Genomic DNA, 23,511 nt, shown 5'->3' on the forward strand with positions numbered 1-23,511 from the left:
CGCAGAGCTAAACCAACATAAAAAGGAGTTGAAATAAAAAGAGAAGATTTTGGAAATGTTGAGCAGGGCTGCCAGCATCTGTGGAGAGAGAAAGTGAACTAATTGTTTCAGGACAATAGCCATGGTCACGACCTGAAACATTAACTCTGTTTCTCTCCCCACAGATGCTGCCAGACTGGCTGAGTATTCCCAACACTTTCTGTTCTTATTCAGTTTTCCAGCATCTGCAGTATTTTGCTCTTCGACAGAAAGGAACTGAACTATTCTGCAGCGTGGTTAGCGTGGAAACCCCTTGTCTCTGGTGCTCCTACCTGATACTTCAGTATGGCATCATTGAAACGGTTCACCTCGTAACTCTCAGCATTGTAATACTTCACCTGAAGGGAAAGGAAGGAAAAGTTAGTTTTGTGACGCCGGCAGTGTGTAAAAAAATGGGAAACATGACACTTGGGTTCTCGTCAGCAAACAATGGAATCAAATGTACTTGGGCTGAAACAGCCAGATGGATCTTCAATTGGTGCACTGCCAACTGGCAGGCTACACTTACTCAATAATTTATTGTACTTCAAAATTTCATTATGCCTGCGTCTAGGTGGGAAAGAGAGGAAGTTCAGTGGAGAAGAAAAGCAGGCTTGAATTTCCCCACGAATGTCCAAGCGAAGTACAGCAACTGCTGTGTAGCAAATGCAGTACACACGAAGTAGAAAGGGTCAAGAGCTTCATGTTTTTAGGTGCCCAGATCACCAACAACCTGTCCTGGTCCCCCCATGCCGACGCTATAGTTAGGAAAGCCCACCAGCGCCTCTACTTTCTCAGAAGACTAAGGAAATTTGCCATGTCAGCTACAACTCTCACCAACTTTTACAGATGCACCATAGAAAGCATTTTTTCTGGTTGTATCACAGCTTGGTATGGCTCCTGCTCAGCCCAAGACCGCAAGGAACTACAAAAAGGTGGTGAATGTAGCCCAATCCATCACGCAAGCCAGCCTCCCATCCATTGACTCAGTCTACACTTCCCGCTGCCTCAGAAAAGCAGCCAGCAGAATTGAGGACCCCACGCACCCTGGACATTCTCTCTTCCACCTTCTTCTGTTGGGAAAAAGATACAAAAGTCTGAGGTGACGTACCAACCGACTCAAGAACAGCTTCTTCCCTGCTACTGTCAGACTTTTGAATGGACCTACCCTGCATTAAGTTGATCTTTCTCTACACTCTAGCAATGACTGTAGCACTACATTCTGCACTCTCGTTTCCTTCTCTATGAATGGTATGCTTTGTATAGCGCGCAAGAAACAATACGTTTCACTATATATTAATACATGTGACAATAATAAATCAAATCAAAACACACAAACAAACCAGCTAATGAAATTTAGTGGTGGCTGGTTGACAGAGGATATTAAAGGGTCGATTTTATTCTCCTAGGCAGGGTTGCACCAGATAGAAGTCACGAAAACTGGATCTTCATCTTGGTGCTGCACTCTCGTCGAATGCAGCCCATGCACCATGAACCCCGTAACAGAAAATAGAAAGACTTCCATTACCTCAGGATGACCCAAAGCACTACAGAGGCAATCAAGTTCTTTTAATGTAGCCACTACTTTTACAGAGGAAACACCGCAGCTAACTTGCGCAGAGCAAGTTGCCATAATAATGACGAGATAATCTGTTTCAATTACATTGGTTAAAGATTGACCAGGATACTGGGGGAGAACCACTCTGTTCTTCAAAATAGTTCCTGTGGTGATGTTTTATGTCTACTTGGTGGTTCAGACAAGGTCTCATTTAAAGCTAGCACCTCCAAGTGTGCAAGGTTCCATCAGTACTGCACAAGTTGTGTCAATCTGTATTACCTGTTCATTGCAGCTTTTTTTATTTATTCATTTTTATGGGACATGGGCGTCGCTGGCTGGGCCCACATTTATTGCCCATCCCTAGTTGCCCTTGTTCAGAGGGCAGTTGAGAGCCAACCACATTGCTGTGGCTCTGGAATCACATGTAGGCCAGACCGGGTAAGGACGGCAGATTTCCTTCCCTAAAGGACATTAGTGAACCAGATGGGGTTTTTCTGACAATCGACAATGGTTTCATGGTCATCAGTAGATTTTGAATTCCATATATTTTTATTTAGTTCAAATTTCACCATCTGTCATAGTGGGATTTGAACCCGGGTCCCCAGAGCGTTACCCTGGGTCTCTGGATTGCTAGTCCAGTGATAATACCACTACGCCATTGCCTCCCCATTCCCCAGTGGTCTCTGACTCTGAGGTGAGAATGCTACTTGTTGAGCCGTGATTTGAACAACTGCTCATTGTTGAGTGCCAGAGGATCTTCAATATATGAACAAAAAGGAGTAGCCCATTCAGCCCCTCGAGCCTGCTGTACCATTTAATTGAATCAGGACTGATCTGACGGTAACCTCAAATCTGCATCCTGCCTATTCCCCATAACCTATCATCCCCTTGCTTACTAAGAATCTATCCACCTCTATTTTAAAAATAATCAAAGGCTGATCTTCCATCAACTTTTCAAGACAAGTTCCAAAGACTCACGGCCCTCAAGATTAAAAGTTTCACCTCATCCCCGTTTTAAACGGGTGACCCTTATTTTAAATTGTGAACCTTCGGTTTAGATTCTCCCACAAGAAACATCCTCTCCACATTCACGCTGTTAAGGCCCCTCAGGATCTTAAAGGTTTCAATCAAGTCACCACTTACTCTTCTAAACTGCAGTGAGTCAAACATAGCCTACCCAACCTTTCCTCATAAAACAACCCCCCAATTCCAGGTATTAGTCTGGTAAACCTTCTCTGAACTGCTTCCAACTCATTTACATCATTCCTTAAATAAGCAGACCAGTACTGTACACAATACTCCAGATGTGGTTGCACTGGTGCCCTGGACAATTGAAGCATAACCTCCCTACTTTTGTATTCAATGCAATATTCTTGCAATAAATTATAACATTCTATTAGCTTTCTTTATTGCTTGCTGTGCTTGCATACTAACCTTTTGCAATTCATGCACGTGGACACCTCTGCACCTCAGAGCTCTGCAATCTCTTACCATTTAGATAACAAGCTTATTTAATCTTCCTGCCAAAATGGAACCATGGTGAACAATCACTGAAACAACTCTATGATGACATCAACAAGTTCCATCCCACCATCAGGCTCACCATAGACTACTCTCCGGAATCGGTTGCATTCTTGGACACGCGCATCTCCATTAAGGACGGTCACCTCAGCACCTCACTGTACCGCAAGCCCACGGATAACCTCACGATGCTCCACTTCTCCAGCTTCCACCCTAAACACGTTAAAGAAGCCATCCCCTACGGACAAGCCCTCCGTATACACAGGATCTGCTCGGATGAGGAGGATCGCAACAGACACCTCCAGACGCTGAAAGATGCCCTCATAAGAACAGGATATGGCGCTAGACTCATTGATCAACAGTTCCAACGCGCCACAGCGAAAAACCGCACCGACCTCCTCAGAAGACAAACACGGGACACAGTGGACAGAGTACCCTTCGTTGTCCAGTACTTCCCCGGAGCGGAGAAGCTACGGCATCTCCTCCGGAGCCTTCAACATGTCATTGATGAAGACGAACATCTCGCCAAGGCCATCCCCACACCCCCACTTCTTGCCTTCAAACAACCGCACAACCTCAAACAGACCATTGTCCGCAGCAAACTACCCAGCCTTCAGGAGAACAGTGACCAAGACACCACACAACCCTGCCACAGCAACCTCTGCAAGACGTGCCGGATCATCGACACAGATGCCATCATCTCACGTGAGAACACCATCCACCAGGTACACGGTACATACTCTTGCAACTCGGCCAACGTTGTCTACCTGATACGCTGCAAGAAAGGATGTCCCGAGGCATGGTACATTGGGGAAACTATGCAGACGCTGCGACAACGGATGAATGAACACCGCTCGACAATCACCAGGCAAGACTGTTCTCTTCCTGTTGGGGAGCACTTCAGCGGTCACGGGCATTCGGCCTCTGATATTCGGGTAAGCGTTCTCCAAGGCGGCCTTCGCGACACACGACAGCGCAGAGTCGCGGAGCAGAAACTGATAGCCAGGTTCCGCACACACAAGGACGGCCTCAACCGGGATATTGGGTTTATGTCACACTATTTCACATAAATATTTCTGCTTTTTTCCTCCTGAGTCTTTATCATGCGATCCTAGAATCAGAATTTATGTCACACTATTTGTAACTCCCACAGTTGCGTGGACCTGCAGAGTTTCACTGGCTGTCTTGTCTGGAGACAATACACATCTTTTTAGCCTGTCTTGATGCTCTCTCCACTCCCATTGTTTTGTTTCTTAAAGACTGGATTAGTTGTAAGTATTCGCATTCCAACCATTATTCATGTAAATTGAGTCTGTGTCTTATAAGTTCTGTTTGTGAACAGAATTCCCACTCACCTGAAGAAGGGGCTCAGAGCCTCGAAAGCTTGTGTGGCTTTTGCTACCAAATAAACCTGTTGGACTTTAACCTGGTGTTGTTAAACTTCTTAAATGGAACCCACACAGACATGGGGAGAATGTGCAAACTCCCTCAGTCACCAAAGGCTGGAATTGAACCCAGGTCCCTTGGCGCTGTGAGGCAAAGTCCTCCTTACTAACATCTGGGGGCTAGTGCCAAAATTGGGAGAGCTGTCTCATTGACTAGTTAAGCAACAGCCTGACAGTCATTCTCATGGAATCATACCTTACGGATAACACCCCAGACATCACCATTACCATCCCTGGATGTGTCCTGTCCCACCAGCAGGAGAGACCCAGCAGAGGTGGCGGCACAGTGGCATGCAGTTGGGAGGGAGTTGCCCTGGGAGTCCCAAACATTGACTCTGGACCCCATGAAGTCTCATGGCTTCAGGGTAAACATGGGCAAGGAAACCTCTTTGGTTTCCACGTACCGTCCTCCTTCGGCTGATGAATCAGTATTCCTCCATGTTGAACAACACTTGGAGGAAGCACTGAGGGTGGCAAGGGTGAAAAATGTACTCTAGATGGGGGATTTCAATGTCCACCACCAAGAGTGGCTCGGCAGCAGCACTACTGATCGAGCTGGACGGGTCCTAAAGGATATAACTGCTCGACTCGGTCTGCAGCAGGTGGTGAAGGAACCAACAAGAGGAAATAACACACTTGACCTCATCCTTACCAATCTACTGGCTTCAGATGCATCTGTCCATGACAGTATCGGTAAGAGTGACCACCGCACAGTCCTTGTGGAGACGAAGTTCCGCCTTCATGTTGAGAATAACCTCCATCGTGTTGTATGGCACTATCACCGGTGATAAATGGGACAGACTTCGAACCGATCGAGTAACTCAAGACAGGGCATCCATGAGGCGCTGTGGGCCATCAACAACAGCGGAATTGTACTCCAGCACAATCTGCAACCTCATGGCCCGGCATATCCCCCACTCAACCATTACCATCAAGCCGGGGGATCAATCCTGGTTCAATGGAGTCTGCAGGAGGGCACGCCAGGGGCAGCACCAGGTATACCTAAAAATGAGGTGTCAACCTGGTGAAGCTACCAAACAGGACTACTTGCATGCCAAATGGCAAAAACACCAAGTGATAGACAGAACTAAGCGATCCCACAACCAATGGATCAGATCTAAGCTCTGCAGTCCTTCCACATCCAGTCGAGAATGGTGGTGGACAATTAAACAACTCACTGGAGGAGGAGACTCCACAAATATCCCCATCCTCAATGATGGAGGAGCCCAGCACATCAGTGCAAAAGAAGTATCCGCAGCAATCTTCAGCCAGAAGTGCCGAGTGGATGCTCCATCTCAGCCTCCTCCAGTGGTCCCCAGCACCTCAGATGCCAGTCTCCAGCCAATTCGATTCACTCCACGTGATATCAAGAAATGGTTGGAGGCACTGGATACTGCAATGGCAATAGGTCCTGATAACATTCCGGCAATAGTACTGAAGACTTGTGCTCCAGAACTTGCTGCTCCCCTAGCCAAGCTCTTCCAGTACAGTATCTACCCAATAATGTGGAAAATTGCCCAGGTATGTCCTGTACACAAAAAGTAGGACAAATCCAACCCAGCCAATTACTACCCAATCAGTCTACTCTCGATCATCAGTAAAGTGATGGAAGGGGTTATCAACAGCGCTACCAAGCATCACCTGCTCAGCAATAACTTGCTCAGCGACGTCCAGTTTGGGTTTTGCCAGGGTCACTCAGCTTCTGACCTCGATTACAGCCTTGGTTCAAACATGGACAAAAGAGCTAAATTCCAGAGGTGAGGTGAGAGTGACAGCCCTTGACATCAAGGCTGCATTCGACCGAATGTGGCATCAAGGAGCCCTAGAGAAACTGGAATCAATGGGAATCAGGGGGCAAACTCTCCACTGATTGGAGTCATACCTGGTACACAGGAAGATGGTTGTGGTTGTGGAGGGTCAGTCATCTCAGCTCCAGGACACCTCTACAGGAGACCCTCAGTGTAGTGTCCAAGGCCCAACCATCTTCAGCTGCTTCATCAATGACCTTCCCTCCATCATAAAGGTCAGAAGTGGGGATGTTCGCCGATGATTGCACAATGTTCAGCACCATTCGTGACTCCTCAGATACTGAGGCAGTCCATGTTCAAATGCAACAAGATCTGGACAATATCCAGACTTGAGTTGACAAATGGCAATGACATTCACGCCACACAAATGCCAGGCAATGACCATCACCAATAAGAGGCACTCTAACCACCGCCCCTTGACATTCAATGGTGTAACCATCACTGAATCCCCCACTGTCAACATCCTTGGGGTTACCATTGACCAGAAACTCAACTGGACACAGTGGCTGCCAGAGCAGGTCAGAGGCTGGGAAAACTGCAGCGAGTAACTCAACTCCCGACTCCCCAGAGCCTATCCACCATTTACAAGGCACAAGTCAGGGTGTGATGGAATACTCCCCACTTGCCTGGATGGGTGCAGCTCCAATAATACTCCAGAAGCTTGACACCATCCAGGACAAAGCAGCCCACTTGACTGGCACCACATCTACAAACATTCAATCCCTCCACCACCGACGCTCAGTGTGTCTCTTATTGGTGATGGTCATTGCCTGGCATTTGTGTGGCGTGAATGTTATTTGCCACTTGTCAGCCAACCCTGGATATTGTCCAGATCTTGTTGCATTTGAACATGGACTGCTTCAGTATCTGAGGAGTCGCAAATGGTGCAGCAGTGTGTACTATCTACAAGGTACACTGCAGGAATTCACCAAAGATCCTTAGACAGTACCTTCCAAACCCACGACCACTTCCATCTAGAAGGACAAGGGCAGCAGATAAATGGGAACACCACCACCTGCAAGTTCCCCTCCAAGTCACTCACCATCCTGACTTGGGAATATATCGCCGTTCCTTCAGTCGCTGGATCAAAATCCTGGAACTCCCTCCCTAATGGCATTGTGGGTAAACCCACAGCACATGGACTGCAGCGATTTAAGAAGGCAGCTCACCACCACCTTTTCCAGGGCAACTAGGGATGAACAATAAATGCCGGCCAGCCAGTGACACCCATGTCCCACGAATGAATTTAAAAAAAACCTACAGTGCCACCATGCCATCCCTCACTTTTATTTTTTGCAGTAACCTTTAATGTGGCATTTAATCAAATGCCTTCTGGAAGTCTTAGTACTGTACATCCACCGCTTCCCCTTTATCCACAGCACAAGTTACTTCCTCAAATAACTCCATTCAGGTGGTTAAACACAATTTCCCCATGAACATCCAGCTAATCCAACAGAGCTGGTAAAATCTCATTTCCAAGGATAATAATCAGACACGTGGATGTGTGCAACATCCTGGGAGTTCATTCAACTTCTGTCCCTCAGAGCCAACTGGAAATGAACTGATCTTTCATTCACTTAGTACTGTATGTGTGCAAGAGTTGACATGGAGTCACTTACAAACTATAGAATACCAGGCAGAAGCAAATAATTCCGTTTTACTTGATCAGTATCGTTTCGTATTCAAATATGCTTTGAAGTCCATTGATCCCAGTAGCAAAGCAGAAAGTGCCAGGGGTAAGAATCAGGAAGAGGTGGGAAAAGTTAAAACCTTTGATGGCCTTCCAGAACGCTGCGAGGCACAGGATTTCAGTTTGAGAGCTAATAGCACGGCTGCATCTTCTGTCTCATCATGTTCTGCGGCTAACAGAGCAGAAAAGTGCAATCCTGTTATGTTAAACACGTCGCTAATTCACTTCCTTTCAGCACCAAAGCAGTAATGAGATCAAAGGTAATTTAGGAGGGCCCCAATTCACTAAAGCCAGCAAAAGCCACAAGAGAAGGCAGCGTCGATCTCTACCTTTATATTTGGACATTTTCATTAAAACATCAAATCCTGTAATGTGGGGAGAAGAAAAAAAAAATCAAAAGCTCTCACTCTCATGGGAATTGTAAAGAATCTTTAGTTCAAAGTGCCCAGAGAGATTGGGGAAAAACTGGTTGGGAATCTGTAGATGGTGGGATAGGGCTTTATTGCGGTCTTCAAACTCAGCTATGACATTAGCGTCCTGCTTCCGAATTCCCAGACCCATCACATAAAATGGGTTTGACCTTGATCCACACCTGACTGCTCAAACCTGGCAGGGGTCAGAATGGATGCACGCTAAAGGTGTCAGGTAGCAACTTCACTGATAGAGTCCCAATTTGGGAAGGCTCCCTACCCTATCCATTCCCTGGTCTGTGGGAGGCATCTCTGAAGATCATGCTTTGGTTGTAAGGACTCACCGAGCTTTTTGTCCCAGCAGATAGGAGGAAGTGGCTGGAGCAATGAAGTGGCTAACAAGGTGAGATGTAGCAGAGTGGATGCTTGCTTACAGATTCACGACTGAAGGAGACGCAACAATCAGAGGAAAGGCGAGTAGAATGGCACATTGAAGTGTCAGTTCCCTCACTCAGTCTCACCAGTATTCTTCTGCACCTCCATAGAATCCCTACAGTGCAAAAGGAGGCCATTTGGCCCATCGAGTCTGCACCAACTCTCCGAAAGAGCACCTTATCTTATCCACCTAACCTTTGGGCTGTGGGAGGAAAAGGCAGCACCCGAAGGAAACTCACGCAGACACGGGAGGAATGAGGAAACTCCACACATACAGTCACAGAGGCTGAAATTGAACCCGGGTCCCTGGTGCAGCAGTGCTAACCACTGTGCCACCATGTCGCCCTGTAGCTGCAGTCCTTCTCTGTCATGCCATGAATGACACAGCGCATCACTGTCATTTGGGATACCCTTGCTGCTGCTTACTAAAGGGCACATCCAGGCCTGTCCCGGCACCTGAATCACACCTGCAGCAGTCCATGACTTGTTCCATGGTCATTCTTGGGCTCATGTTCTATTTAAGTGGAAGGCCTCATCAAAGCCGTCATCAGCCTCATCCTTGGAGAGTATCCCTGAGCTCCAAGGAACAAACCACTGAATCAGTTTGGGGCTTGAAAGATCTATGGGGGAGTTAACTGGGGCAGTTTGCCGCATATCTTGCGCAAGTATGTGTGATTACGCTTTGGCGTTCATATCCCAACTGAACAATGGAATGCAATCTCTTTACGCTGACAAATACTCCTGATTAATTTGAGGGCCCTATGATTGCCATGCGTGCGCAATCTAAAATTCCCTGGACTGGTGGGGGTCCAACCATTTCACAATTCTGATAGCTCTCTCAAAGTGGAACGAAAATAATGGCCCAATAAACACAGGATAGTTCACTTGTATGCAACAGAAGTGAAATCCTGCAGAAGCCATCTGCACCTGGAAGGAGCTGGAGACAAATAAATCCAGGGGCATGGTGATCTTGACTGCCACTGAAAACACGCCCACCCTGGTCCACTAGGCAGATGTCTTGTTTCAGAAGGCGGCAGCTCCACAATCACGTGCTGACTCCTGATGCACTGTCTCTCAGTCATGTCCAGGAAGTTGATGCCCTGTTGGTATACTCTGTGTTGGGGTTATCACCTCCCGGGGCACAGTCTTCATCCCTTCTGTTGTGTGAAGCTGCAGGTGAATGAAGAGAAGGCTGCTGTTGCTCGTTCAGGTGTTGCTCCTGTTGCTGTTCCTCTTGTCCCACGGCAGATGTTGAAGGAAGGGTTGAATTGGCTATCACCATGCTGCTGTGAAGGCGAGCACTGGAGAAGTGTGGATTCAGTGAAAAAATTCCAAAGTAGCAGAAATGAAAGCACAATCTCAGAACAACTCCTGGCGGCAAAGGTCTTTCATTTAGGCGACTAAATAGATTCCCCCCGATTTGATTTGATTTATTATTGTCACGTCTATTCATATACAGTGAAAAGTATTGTTTCTTGCGCGCGATACAGACAAAGCATACCGTTCATAGAGGAGGAAACGAGAGGGTGAAGAATGTAGTGTTACAGTCATAGCTAGGCTGTAAAGAAAGATCAACTTAATGCAAGGTAGGCCCATTCAAAACTCTGATGGAGCAGTGATGAAGCTGTTCTTGCATAGGTTGGTACGTGATCTCAGACTTTTGTATCTTTTTCCTGATGGAAGAAGGTGGAAGAGAGAATGTCTGGGGTGCGTGGGGTCCTTAATTATTCCGAGGCAGCGGGAAGTGTAGACAGAGTCAATGGATGGGAGGCTGGTTTGCGTGACAGACTGAGCTTTGTTCACGACCCTTTGTAGTTTCTTACGGTCTTGGACAGACCAGGAGCCATACAAAGCTGTGATACAACCAGAAAGAATGCTTTCTATGGTGCATCTGTAAAAGTTGGTGAGAGTCGTAGCAGACATGCCAAATTTCCTTAGCCTCCTGAGAAAGTAGAGGCTTTGGTGGGCTTTCTTAATTATAGCGTCGGCTGCTTTAGTGTTTAAAGTCTTTCCAGCATGTCAAGTCCACAGGCCTGTCAATCCCTGCTGTGTTTTTGCCTCATTGACCCTGACATGATTCATGGTAAAAACTGGGCGGCAAAGACAAGATACGCAGAGGGACAGGTACGCAGAGGGACCTGGGTGTGCAAGTCCACAGATCCTTGAAGGTGACGTCACAGGTGGAGAAGGTGGTGAAGGCGGCATATGGCATGCTTGCCATTATAGGACGGGGCATAGAGTATAAAAGTTAGGGTCTGATGTTGCAGATGTATAGAACGTTGGTTCGGCCGCATTTGGAATACTGCGTCCTGTTCTGGTCGCCACACTACCGGAAGGACGTGGAGGCTTTAGAGAGAGTACAGAGGAGGTTTACCAGGATGTTGCCTGGTATGGAGGGGTTAGTTATGAGGAGAGATTGGGTAAACTGGGGTTGTTCTCCCTGGAAAGACGGAGGATGAGGGGAGACTTAATAGAGGTGTATAAAATTATGAAAGGCATAGAGGGGGTGAACGGTGGGAAGCTTTTCCCCAGGTCGGTGGTGACGTTCACGAGGGGTCATAGGTTCAAGGTGAAGGGGGGGGGAGGTTTAACACAGATATCAGAAGGACATATTTTACACAGAGGGTGATGGGGGCCTGGAATGCGCTGCCAGGCAAGGTGGTGGAGGCGGACACACTGGGAACGTTTAAGACTTATCTAGATAGCCATATGAACGGAGTGGGAATGGAGGGATACAAAAGAATGGTCTAGTTTGGACCAGGGAGCGGCACGGGCTTGGAGGGCTGAAGGGCCTGTTCCTGTGCTGTATTGTTCTTTGTTCTTGGGCCGAAGGGCCTGTTTCCATGCTGTAAACCTTTGACTCCATCACCCGGAAAACCCATGCACTGGCAGGGACAACGAGGATGCAAGGTTAAACCTTCATACAATTGGGGCACCTATCCGGTGTGGGGTTTTCTGCCCACCTTGAAATGCAGAGCGGTTAAATGTAGAAGTCATTGGGTTCGTAGCAGATTCCTGACACCCCTGTATTTTTTCCTTAACTACATCCTTCAGTATTGCACATATTGCTATCTCAGCTGTGGCTCAGTGGGTAGCATTCTCCCGTGCCTTGAGTCAAAGGTCATGGGGTCAAATCCCCACTCCAGAAACAAAGCTGCCACGCTGTTCACCATTGTGTCCCCTGCTTCCACACCCCTACCCCTTCTCCTCTGCATAGCGATCCTTCAACATCTCCCACAACCCAACATCAGAGTAACAACCTGGTCAAATTAACATTACCGTCTCAAAGTTGAGCAAGGAGTCGACGGCCTTGGACTTTGCTTCATTGTCCCTGGTGTTCATTTCCCTCCTGTATTTTGTTCTCCATTCAGTTATTACAATGGTTATCGCTGAAGGCCAAAGGGACAGTAGTAGTTAGCATGGAACAATGATACAGGTAGTGCTAGCAACATCAACAGCCTTCGCTTAAACTCTAGGGTGGACATTTTAAGCCAGAATATTAGTTACATTGAGTGCAAATATATGGACCCACCATAGCAAGGAACCCAACTGTCATTTCAATCTAATGCTGTCACTAAGTTGTCACTGTGTACTGATAAATTCCTTTCCATTGTCTAAACAAATATACTCTTGACAAACTACACTTCATCTCTCTCTCTCTCCAAGTTGCTCATGCTCTTAAGGTGAAATATTATACTCAACTCAGGCCACCAGCATGTCAACGCTTTGGAGATTGTGCAGAAGAAAATGATTTGGGGGAAGATTTCATAGAGGTGTTCAAAATGATTAAGAATATTGGTAGAGTAAATAAGGAGAAATTGTTTTCAGCAGCAGAAGATCAATAACCACAGACTAAAGCAGACTTGGCAGGCCATAACATTCAAGGCTTTGGGCCAAGTGCTGGCAAGTGGGATCAGGTGGGCAGGTGAGGGCATTTCATGTGTCGGTGCAAACCCGATGGGCCGAAGGGCCTCTTCTGCACTGTCGTATTCTGTGATTCGGTAAAGGTGATTGGCAAAAGCACCAGAACAATCAATAGTAAGAGAATGGATAAACACTTGAAGGGGAAAACTTGCAGGGTTCTAGGATAAGTGTGGGGGAGAATGGGACCACCAAAGATTTGGAACAGCCATTATGGAGCGAAAAAGATTTCTGCCATCCCATCTTAGTGTTCACCATGAAGTTTAAAAGTTCTATCCAGGCACTGGCAATTTGGAAGGCAGAACTGATAACTGTAATGCTGGGTCCGTAGTTAAAATTGGACATTGTATGAGCATATCACACATCTACTATTAGGGCTGAAGTTTTTTAACGTAACCACAATCACAAATTAACTCAGCCGTCTGAGCCGGATTTGAAGCCAGGTCACAGAGATACAAGGAAACATACATAGAAAATAGAAGCAGGAGGAGGCCATTCAGCCCTTCAAGCCTGCTCCACCATTCATTATGGTCATGGCTGATCATCTCATTCAATATCCTGATCCTCCCTTCCCCCCCCATATCCCTTGATCTCTTTAGCATCAAGAGCTATATCTAATTTCTTCTGAAATCGCACAACATTTTGGCCTAAACTGCATTCTGTGGGAGTGAATTCCAGACATTCACCACCCTCTGGGTGAAGAAATTTCTCCTCATCTCAGCTCTAAAAGGTTTACCCCTTATCCTCAAACTATGACCCCTAGTTCTGACTCCCCCACCATTGGGAACATTCTTTCTGAATCTACCCTGTCTAACCCTGTTAGAATTTTATAAGTTTCTATGAGATCCCCCTCACTCTTCTAAACTCCAGTGAATATAATCCTGACCGACTTAGTCTCTCCTCATATAACAGTCCTGACATCCCAGGAATCAGCCAGATAAACCTTTGCTGCACTCTTTCAATAACAAGAACATCCTTCCTCTGATAAGGACACCAAAACTGCACACAATACTCCAGATGTTACGTCTCCAACGCCCTGTACAATCACGGTAAGAACAGCTTCTTCCCTGCTGCTATCAGACTTTTGAATGGACCTACCTCATATTAAGTTGATCTTTTTCTACACCTCAGCTATGACTGTAACACTACATTCTGCACTCTCTCCTTTCCTCCACTATGTTCCGAATGTTTTGTCTGTATAGAGTACAAGAAACAATACTTTTCACTGTATATTAGTACATATGACAATAATAAATCAAATCAAACCAGTAAAACATCCCTATCCCTATACTCAAATCCTCTCGCTATGAAGGCCAACACACCATTTACCTTCTTCACTGCCTGCTGTACCTGCACCCTTACTTTCAGCGACTGATGCACGAGGACACCAAGGTCTCGCTGAGTATCCACCTCTCTCAATTCACACCCATTAAACCAATAATCTGCCTTCCTATTATTGCTACCGAACTGGATAACCTCACATTAATTTACATTAAACCTGCCATGCAGATGCCCACTCACTCAACCTATCAAATCATGCTGAAGCATCTCTGCATCCTCCTCACAGCTCACCCTCCCATCCAACTTTGTATCATCTGCAAATCTGGGGATAATACATTTTGTTCCCTTGTCCAAATCATTAATGTATAGTGTGGACAGTTGGGGTCCTAGTACAGATCCCTGTGGTACCCAATTAGTCACTGGAAAAAGACCCATTTATTCCCACTCTTTGCTTCCTGCCTGCTAACCAGCTTTTCATCCATCTCACGACACTACCTGCAATCCCATGTGCTTTAACTTTACATAGTAACCTGCTATGTGAAAGCCCTCTTAAAGTCTAAGTAAACCACATCCACCGGTTATCTCTGGTCAACTCTACTAGTTACATCTTCAAAGAATTCCAGTAGATTTGTCTAGCATGAAAATGCTCGAAACTATTATAAATGTTGTGATAACCGGACACATAGAAAATGTTAGAATTGGGCAATCATGTTCAATGTGGTGTTTTTTGAGGATGTAACGAGCAGAATAGATGAGGAGGAACAAGTGGATGTGTTATATTTGCATTTTCAAAAGGGTTTCAGCAAGTTCCCACACAGGTTAGTAAGCAAAATTAGAGCACCTGGGATAGCCTGTAATATACTGGCATAAATTGAGAAATGATTCATGGCAGAAAACAGGGAGTAGGAACCAATGGGTCATTCTCAGTTTGGCAGGCTGTGACTAGTGGGGTACAGCAAGGATCAGTGCTTGGGCCTGAACTATTCGCAATCTTTATCAATGATTTGGATGGAAGAACCAAATGTATTACTTCCAATACAGAAAATGCTAAAAATTTCTGCAGGTCGGACAGCATCGTGGGGAGAGAGAATAGAATGTCAAAGGAGAACCTGAGGCATGCAACAGGTGGCTCTAGTGATGTCGGGGTGGGGGGATCTGTAAGGGACGAGAGTGAACGGGGGCAGGGGGGAACAAGATGGGAAGTGAGATTTTAAGAAAGTGGAAGAAGGAACAAAGAACAAAGAAAATTACAGCACAGGAACAGGCCCTTCAGCCCTCCAAGCCTGCACCGACCATGCTGCCCGACTGAACTAAAACCCCCTACCCTTCTGGGGACCATATCCCTCTATTCCCATCCTATTCATGTATTTGTCAAGACGCCCCTTAAAAGTCACTACCGTATCCGCTTCCACTACCTCCCCTGGCAACAAGTTTCAGGCACCCACTACTCTGTGTAAAAAATCTGCCTCGTACATCTCCTTTAAACCTTGTCCCTCGCACTTTAAACCTGTGCCCCCTAGTAATTGACTCTTCCACCCTGGGAAAAAGCTTCTGACTATCCACTCTGTCCATGCCTCTCATAATCTTGCAGACTTCTACCAGGTCGCCCCTCAATCTCCGTCGCTCTAGTGAGAGAAAAACCAAGTTTCTCCAATCTCTCCTCATAGCTAATGCCCTCCATACCAGGCAATATCCTGGTAAATCTTTTCTGTACCCTCTCCAAAGCCTCCACATCCTTCTGGCAGTGTGGCGACCAGAATTGAACACTATATTCCAAGTGCAGCCTAACTAAGGTTCTATAAAGCTGCAACATGAATTGCCAATTTTTAAACTCAATGCCCTGGCCGATGAAGGCAAGCATGCCGTATGCCTTCTTGACTACCTTCTCCACCTGCATTGCCACTTTCAGTGACCTGTGTACCTGTACACCCAGATCCCTTTGCCTATCAATACTCTTAAGGGTTCTGCCATTTACTGTATATTTTCTATCTGTATTAGACCATGGAAGAAAAATTAAATAAGTAAATAAGATTAAACAAAATAAAATAAATGGAATTGTGGTGAAGGTGAAGGAGAGAGCTCATGCTCTGAAGTTGATGAACTCAGTGTTAAGTCCGGAAGGCTGATCTCCACAAGTCCATTTTTGAAAAATTTCATTTTTTCTTATTTATTTATTTTTCATTTTTTCCAACTGTGCTGTCAGCTGCCAAGGCCCTAAGATCTAGAATTACCTTCCCTCTCTATCTCTCTTTCTTACCCAAAACCTTTTTTTATTCATTCATGGGACATGGGCGTCACTGGCTGGCCAGCATTTATTTCCCATCCCTAGTTGCTCGAGGGTAGTTGAGAGTCACCCACATTGCTGTGGCTCTGGAGTCACACATAGGCCAGACCAGGTAAGGACGGCAGATTTCCTTCCCTAAAGGAACATTAGTGAACCAGATGGGTTTTTACGACTATCAAAGAACAAAGAACAGTACAGCACAGGAAACAGGCCCTTCGGCCCTCCAAGCCTGTGCCGCTCCTTGGTCCAACTAGACCAATCGTTTGTATCCCTCCATTCCCAGGCTGCTCATGTGACTATCCAGGTAAGTCTTAAACGATGTCAGCGTGCCTGCCTCCACCCTACTTGGCAGCACATTCCAGGCCCCCACCACCCTCTGTGTAAAAAACGTCCCTCTGATATCCGAGTTATACTTCGCCCCTCTCAGCTTGAGCCCGTGACCCCTCGTGATCGTCACCTCCGACCTGGGAAAAAGCTTCCCACTGTTCACCCTATCTATACCCTTCATAATCTTATACACCTCTATTAGATCTCCCCTCATTCTCCGTCTTTCCAAGGAGAACAACCCCAGTCTACCCAATCTCTCCTCATAGCCAAGACCCTCCATACCAGGCAACATCCTGGTAAACCTTCTATGCACTCTCTCTAACGCCTCCACGTCCTTCTGGTAGTGCGGCGACCAGAACTGGAGGCAGTACTCCAAATGTGGCCTAACCAGCGTTCTATACAGCTGCATCATCAGACTCCAGCTTTTATACTCTATACCCCGTCCTATAAAGGCAAGCATACCATAGTCGGTGGTGTGGTAGACAGTGAGGAAGGGTGTCGTAGTTTGCAGGAAGACTTAGACAGGTTGCAAAGTTGGGCCGAGAGGTGGCGGATGGAGTTTAATGCGGAGAAGTGTGAGGTAATTCACTTTGGTAGGAATAACAGATGTGTTGAGTATAGGGCTAACGGGAGGACTTTGAATAGTGTGGAGGAGCAGAGGGATCTAGGTATATGTGTGCATAGATCCCTGAAAGTTGGGAATCAAGTAGATAAGGTTGTTAAGAAGGCATATGGTGTCTTGGCGTTTATTGGTAGGGGGATTGAATTTAGGAGTCGTAGCGTTATGTTGCAACTGTACACAACTCTGGTGCGGCCGCACTTGGAGTACTGTGTGCAGTTCTGGTCCCCACATTACAGGAAGGATGTGGAGGCTTTGGAGAGGGTGCAGAGGAGGTTTACCAGGATGTTGCCTGGTATGGAGGGGAGATCCTATGAGGAGAGGCTGAGGGATTTGGGATTGTTTTCGCTGGAAAGGCGGCGGCTAAGAGGGGATCTTATTGAAACATATAAGATGATTAGAGGTTTAGATAGGGTGGATAGTGATAGCCTTTTTCCTCTGATGGAGAAATCCAGCACGAGGGGGCATGGCTTTAAATTGAGGGGGGGTAGTTATAGAACCGATGTCAGGGGTAGGTTCTTTACCCAGAGGGTGGTGAGGGATTGGAATGCCCTGCCAGCATCAGTAGTAAATGCGCCTAGTTTGGGGGCGTTTAAGAGATCCGTAGATAGGTTCATGGACGAAAAGAAATTGGTTTAGGTTGGAGGGTCACAGTTTTTTTTTTTAACTGGTCGGTGCAACATCGTGGGCCGAAGGGCCTGTTCTGCGCTGTAATGTTCTATGTTCTATGTTCTATATGCCTTCTTCACCACCTTCTCCACCTGTGTTGCCACCTTCAAGGATTTGTGGACTTGCACACCTAGGTCCCTCTGTGTTTCTATACTCCTGATGACTCTGCCATTTATTGTATAACTCCTCCCTACATTATTTCTTCCAAAATGCATCACTTCGCATTTATCCGGATTAAACTCCATCTGCCACCTCTCCGCCCAATTTTCCAGCCTATCTGCATCCTGCTGTATTGCCCGACAATGCTCTTCGCTATCCGCAAGTCCAGCCATCTTCGTGTCATCCGCAAACTTGCTGATTACACCAGTTACACCTTCTTCCAAATCATTTATATATATCACAAATAGCAGAGGTCCCAGTACAGAGCCCTGCGGAACACCACTGGTCACAGACCTCCAGCCGGAAAAAGACCCTTCGACCACTACCCTCTGTCTCCTATGGCCAAGCCAGTTCTCCACCCATCTTGCCACTTCTCCTTGTATCCCATATCCTTGTATCATTTCATGGTCATCAGTCAATTCTTAATTCCAGTCATTTTTTTTTATTATTGAATTCAAATTCCACCATCTGCTGTGGTGGGATTTGAACCTGGGTCCCCTAAACATTAGCTGAGTTTCTGGATTAATAGTCAAGCAATAATACCACTAGGCTATTGCCTCCCCTGTTTGGCTATGCTTTCGGTCATCAGCTATGATATTTCCTTATGTGACTCGGTGTCAAATTTAGCTTGATACTGCTCCTGTGAAGCAACTTGGGGCTTTTCCACTGTGTTAACGGTGCTATATAAATCCACGCTATTTGTGTTGATAGTGTGAGAGATCTGCAGTGGCAGTTAAAGGTATCATGATACAAAAAAGCGCCTTCAGGAACCCACCAAGAATGTGTCCTTTGCATAACACAGCAATATTTTCCATAACTTTAGCCGACTACGAATAACTAACATTATCACTGTGGCCTGTGACTACCAGAAGGCAAAAATAATGGATTTCGCTCTTTTCCTGTCTCGCAAATCCCATGTTCCTGTGCAAAGAAAAGCTGATTAATGCCCTCATTCAGCTCTCATTTGTTACTATAAATGATGTACAAAAGTGTCAGCTTACTGCCTTCGCAATGTTTCTCCTGACAATCAGCCCTTTGATATCAGACATTACAAACACTGCAAAGCGTGGCCGGGCACAACCCCCTCAATTACCTACAGTCAGGAACAAGACACATTCTCTGCTTTCAGCTCTTTTGTCATTAAGAGGTGAAATGGTTCTCTTTCATGTTTCCTGCATCTCAGACATTAAAGACAAACAGCTGGCATTTCTAACAAAGGGAGTGATGTTCTATTACATGGAAAAGCCCTCGAGGTTGCACTTTGGGCTTCATCTGAGCAGACTCTATCCCAGGAACACAGGATTTAATTATCAGCAGAAAGCATTTTTTTCCGCTCCGGGGAGTGACTGAGTGATGTAAGATGAGACAACTTTAAAAGCCGGAGATTCCATTGTGCTGCTGACAAACAGTTGAACACAAATCAAATAAGCATCACATGACCTTTAACAAGACAGGAACTCTATTGCCATTTACAAACTTTTTTAAATAGCTGAGCGATCTTTTAGTATCTATACTATTTCATCAAACATTCCGAAGACAGGTACAGCATGGGGTTAGATACAGAGTAAAGCTCCCTCTACACTGTCCCCATCAAACACTCCCAGGACAGGTACAGCCCGGGGTTAGATACAGAGTAAAGCTCCCTCTACACTGTCCCCATCAAACACTCCCAGGACAGGTACAGCACGGGGTTAGATACAGAGTAAAGCTCCCTCTACACTGTCCCCATCAAACACTCCCAGGACAGGTACAGCCCGGGGTTAGATACAAAGTAAAGCTCCCTCTGCACTGTCCCCATCAAACACTCCCAGGACAGGTACAGCCAGGGGTTAGATACAGAGTAAAGTTCGCATTGAGGGAGTGCCGCACTGTCAGAGGGTCAGTACTGAGAGAGTGCCGCACTGTCAGAGGGTCAGTGCTGAGGGAGTGCCGCACTGTCAGAGGGTCAGTGCTGAGGGAGTGCCGCACTGTCAGAGGGTCAGTGCTGAGGGAGTCCAGATGGTGAGTGGCTTCGAGGGGAACTTCCAGGTTGAGGTCTTCGCATGGACCTGTTGCCCTTGTCATGTGTTTGGAAGATGCTGTCTATGGAACTTTGATGGGTTCCTGTAGTACATCTTGTAGATGGTACACACTGATGCCACTGATCATTGGTGGTGGAGAGAGTGAACGTTTGTTGAAAGAGTGCCAATCAAGTGGGCTGCTTTGCTATGGATAGTATCAAGCTTCTTGAATGCTGCTGGAGCTGCATGCACCCTGGGGGTGGGGGAGAAGGATGGGGGAGGGAGTGGGTGAGGGAGTGGGGGGGGAGCGAGGGCAGTATGTGGCAATCAGCAAATTTCTTTCCCCACGCTTGACCTCGTGTCACAAAACTTCATGCATCCAGAGTTGAAGTTGAGGTCTTGGTGTACACCACTGTGCCACCGCTGCTTCTGTTGGGTCTGTTCTGCCAGTGGGAGAGGACAGACCAAGGGTTGGATACAAACTTGGCTGAATAATAGGAAGCAGAGAGTAATGATCGATGGATATTTTTCGGGCTAGAGGAAGGGTTGTAGTGGAGTTTCCCAGAGGCTGGTATTTGGAGCCTTTCTCTTGCTGGAATACATTAATGATCTGGATCTTAGTGGGCAGGGGACAGTTTCAAAGTTTATGGATGACACAAAACTAGGAAGCACCGTGAACTGTGAAGAGGACAATGAAGAACTTCAAAAGGACAGAGACAAGTTGGTGGAGTGGGCCAGTAGGTGGCTGATGAAGCTCAATGCGGAGAAGTGTGAGGTGATTTATTTTCGGAGGAAGAACATGGAGAGACAACGCGAAATAAGGGTTAAAATTCTTAGAGTTGCAGGAGCAGAGAGAGCTGGGTATATGTGTGTATAGATCAGTGAAGGTGGTGGGACATGTGGAGAGCAGTTAATAAAACATATAGTATCCTGGTCTTTATTAATCGGGAAAAAAGTGCAAGAGCAAGGAGGTTATGTTGAAATTATACAAGACACTAGTTAGACCTCATGGTCCGACACTATAGGAATGATGTGAATGCATTGGAGAGAGTACAAAAGGGGTTTACAAGACTGGTTCCAGGGACGAGAAACTTCAGTTTTGAGGATAGATTGGAGAGGTTGGGACTGTTGTCCTTGGAGAGCAGAAGACCAAGAGGAGATTTGACAGAGAATTTCATAATCATGAGGGGATTGTCAGAGTAGTTTGGAGAAACAGTTCCTGCTTGCAAAAGGATAAATAACAGATTTAAAATGATTTGTTAATTAAGCAAATGTGATGTGCGAAAAAAAATTTTCACACGACTGGTTTGGGTCTGGAACGCTCTACCTAGAAGTGTGGTGGAGGCTCAATAGAAACATTTGAGAGAGCATTAGATGATTACTTGAAGAGAAATAATGTGCAGAGGGATGGGGAAAAGCCAGAGGAATGGCACTAAGTCATGATGCTCGTTTTGAGAGCAAGTGCAGGCCAAATGGGCCAAATGGCCTCCTTCTGCACTGTAACAACTCTGTGATTCAGGTAGTGTCTGAGACATTATGTATAAGGGATGATCCTGCCAGTACAACTGCTTGACTATTCTGTGATCTCTCCCAATTTTGGCACCAGCCCCAAGGTGTTATTAAGGAGGTCTCGGCAGCGTCGACAGGATTGAGATTGCCATTGTCATTTCCGGTGCCCAGGTCAATGCCAGGTGGCGGGAGGTTTCGTTCCTCATCCCATTTTCGATACTGGTTTGATACAACTGAGCGGCTTAAGTGGCATCTAAGTGTTAACCACGTTGCTGTGGATCTGGAGTCACATGTAGGTCGGACCAGGTAAGGACAATGGATTTCCTAAAGGGCATGGGTAAACCAGATGGGTTTTATGACACTGGTTCCATGATCATCATTAGACATTTTAATTCCAGATTTTTAGAGAATTCAAATTGCTGTGGTGGGATTCGAACCCAGAGCATCACCCTGGGTCTCTGGATTACTATTCCAGTTACAATAGCACTACGCCACCATTTCCAGGAGCCGAGGGACATGGGGAGAGCGCTGGAGTATGGCGCTGAGGTTGAGGATCAGCCATGATCATGTTGTATAGTGATGATGTGGAGATGCCGGCGTTGGACTGGGTTGGGCACAGTAAGAAGTCTCACAACACCAGGTTAAAGTCCCACTCACCTGATGAAGGAGCAGTGCACCGAAAGCTTGTGACACCAAATAAACCTGTTGGACTTTAACCTGGTGTTGTGAGACTTCTTACTGTGTTGTATAGTGGGGCAGGCTTGCAGGGCCAAGTGGCCTGCCTCGATTTTCTATGTTTCTCCTGCTGGAAATCTGAAATTAAAAGAAAGTTCTGGAAAACTATCATAGAAGGGGAGACTGTCCTGTGCTGATCTAACATTTTCCGTTTCCTACAGCAGGTGCCCTCACAGTCACACTGAGTCAGACTGACAAACGTAGGTATTTTCCTGCAGCAGCTAGCCTTGGCTGGGAAAGGTGTTAAGCACTCACATTTAAACACCCACATTTTAAAGAGTTTGGTCAGCAAACTTACTTAAGTACAGCGTCATGCAAACAAAGACAATGAGACCAAACCAGGCATTAAAGTTCGTGGTGAAGTAAACTATGCCGATGATGATATCGGCAATCGTCGGGAGGATGCTGAAAATAATGTAGCTGTAAAATAAAGTTAAAGTTTATTTATCACTGAATGAATCGCAATTACAGCACACAAAAACAGACTTTCTTGCTGCTTCAAAACATTTTGAGGGGCTGTTTTATTGAGCCGATGTTATTTTTATAATCACAAGTATGATATCTATTCGACAAAGCAATACAGAGAAAAAGAGCGGCATTTATTGTCTAGCCCTAATTGCCCTCTACAAGGTGACGGTGAGCCACCTTCTTGAGTAGAACGGAGTGGATTCCTGGGCCAGTTCAGAGAGCCTTTAGGAGTTAATGACATTTCCGTGTTTTCAGGTGATGTCGTTGAAATGTAGATGAGAAATGGGAAGGGATAAAGAATAGATCCTTGGGGAAACACCATTTGTAAATGATCTGTGAGTGGGAAAAGAAGCCACTGCAAGTGATACTCTGACCTCAAGTCACACACACAGATAGACTGATAATACTGCAGCTCTATTAAAGCACTTCCACATTTCAATAACGTCTTTGAAATCTCTGCTTGGTGGCACAGTGGTTAGCACTGCTGCCTCACAGAGCCTAGGATCCGGGTTCAATTCCCGGCTTGGGTCACTGTCTGTGCGGAGTCTGCACATTCTCCCCGTGTCTGTGTGGGTTTCCTCCGGGTGCTCTGGTTTCCTCCCACAGTCCGAAAGACGTGCTGGTTAGGTGCGTTGGCCGTGCTAAATTCGCCCT

The 23,511-nt window shown here is 46.3% G+C and overlaps 1 protein-coding gene across 3 annotated transcripts in view; it reads right to left on the minus strand.

Annotated features, from left to right (window-relative positions):
- Positions 1 to 23,511, minus strand: part of LOC144503469 (ATP-binding cassette sub-family B member 6-like) — a 181,796-nt gene that overhangs the window by 98,409 nt on the left and 59,876 nt on the right. For all 3 annotated transcript variants that reach the window (XM_078227807.1, XM_078227805.1, XM_078227808.1), the window contains exons 7-9: positions 22,688 to 22,809; positions 12,165 to 12,274; positions 312 to 377 (exon numbers count right to left, since the gene is read on the minus strand). In XM_078227807.1, the coding sequence (XP_078083933.1) occupies positions 312 to 377; positions 12,165 to 12,274; positions 22,688 to 22,809 (298 nt within the window). The remainder of the gene's footprint in view (positions 1 to 311; positions 378 to 12,164; positions 12,275 to 22,687; positions 22,810 to 23,511) is intronic.

The sequence above is a fragment of the Mustelus asterias genome, chromosome 14 (assembly GCF_964213995.1).
Source record: "Mustelus asterias chromosome 14, sMusAst1.hap1.1, whole genome shotgun sequence".
Lineage (NCBI taxonomy): Eukaryota > Metazoa > Chordata > Chondrichthyes > Carcharhiniformes > Triakidae > Mustelus > Mustelus asterias.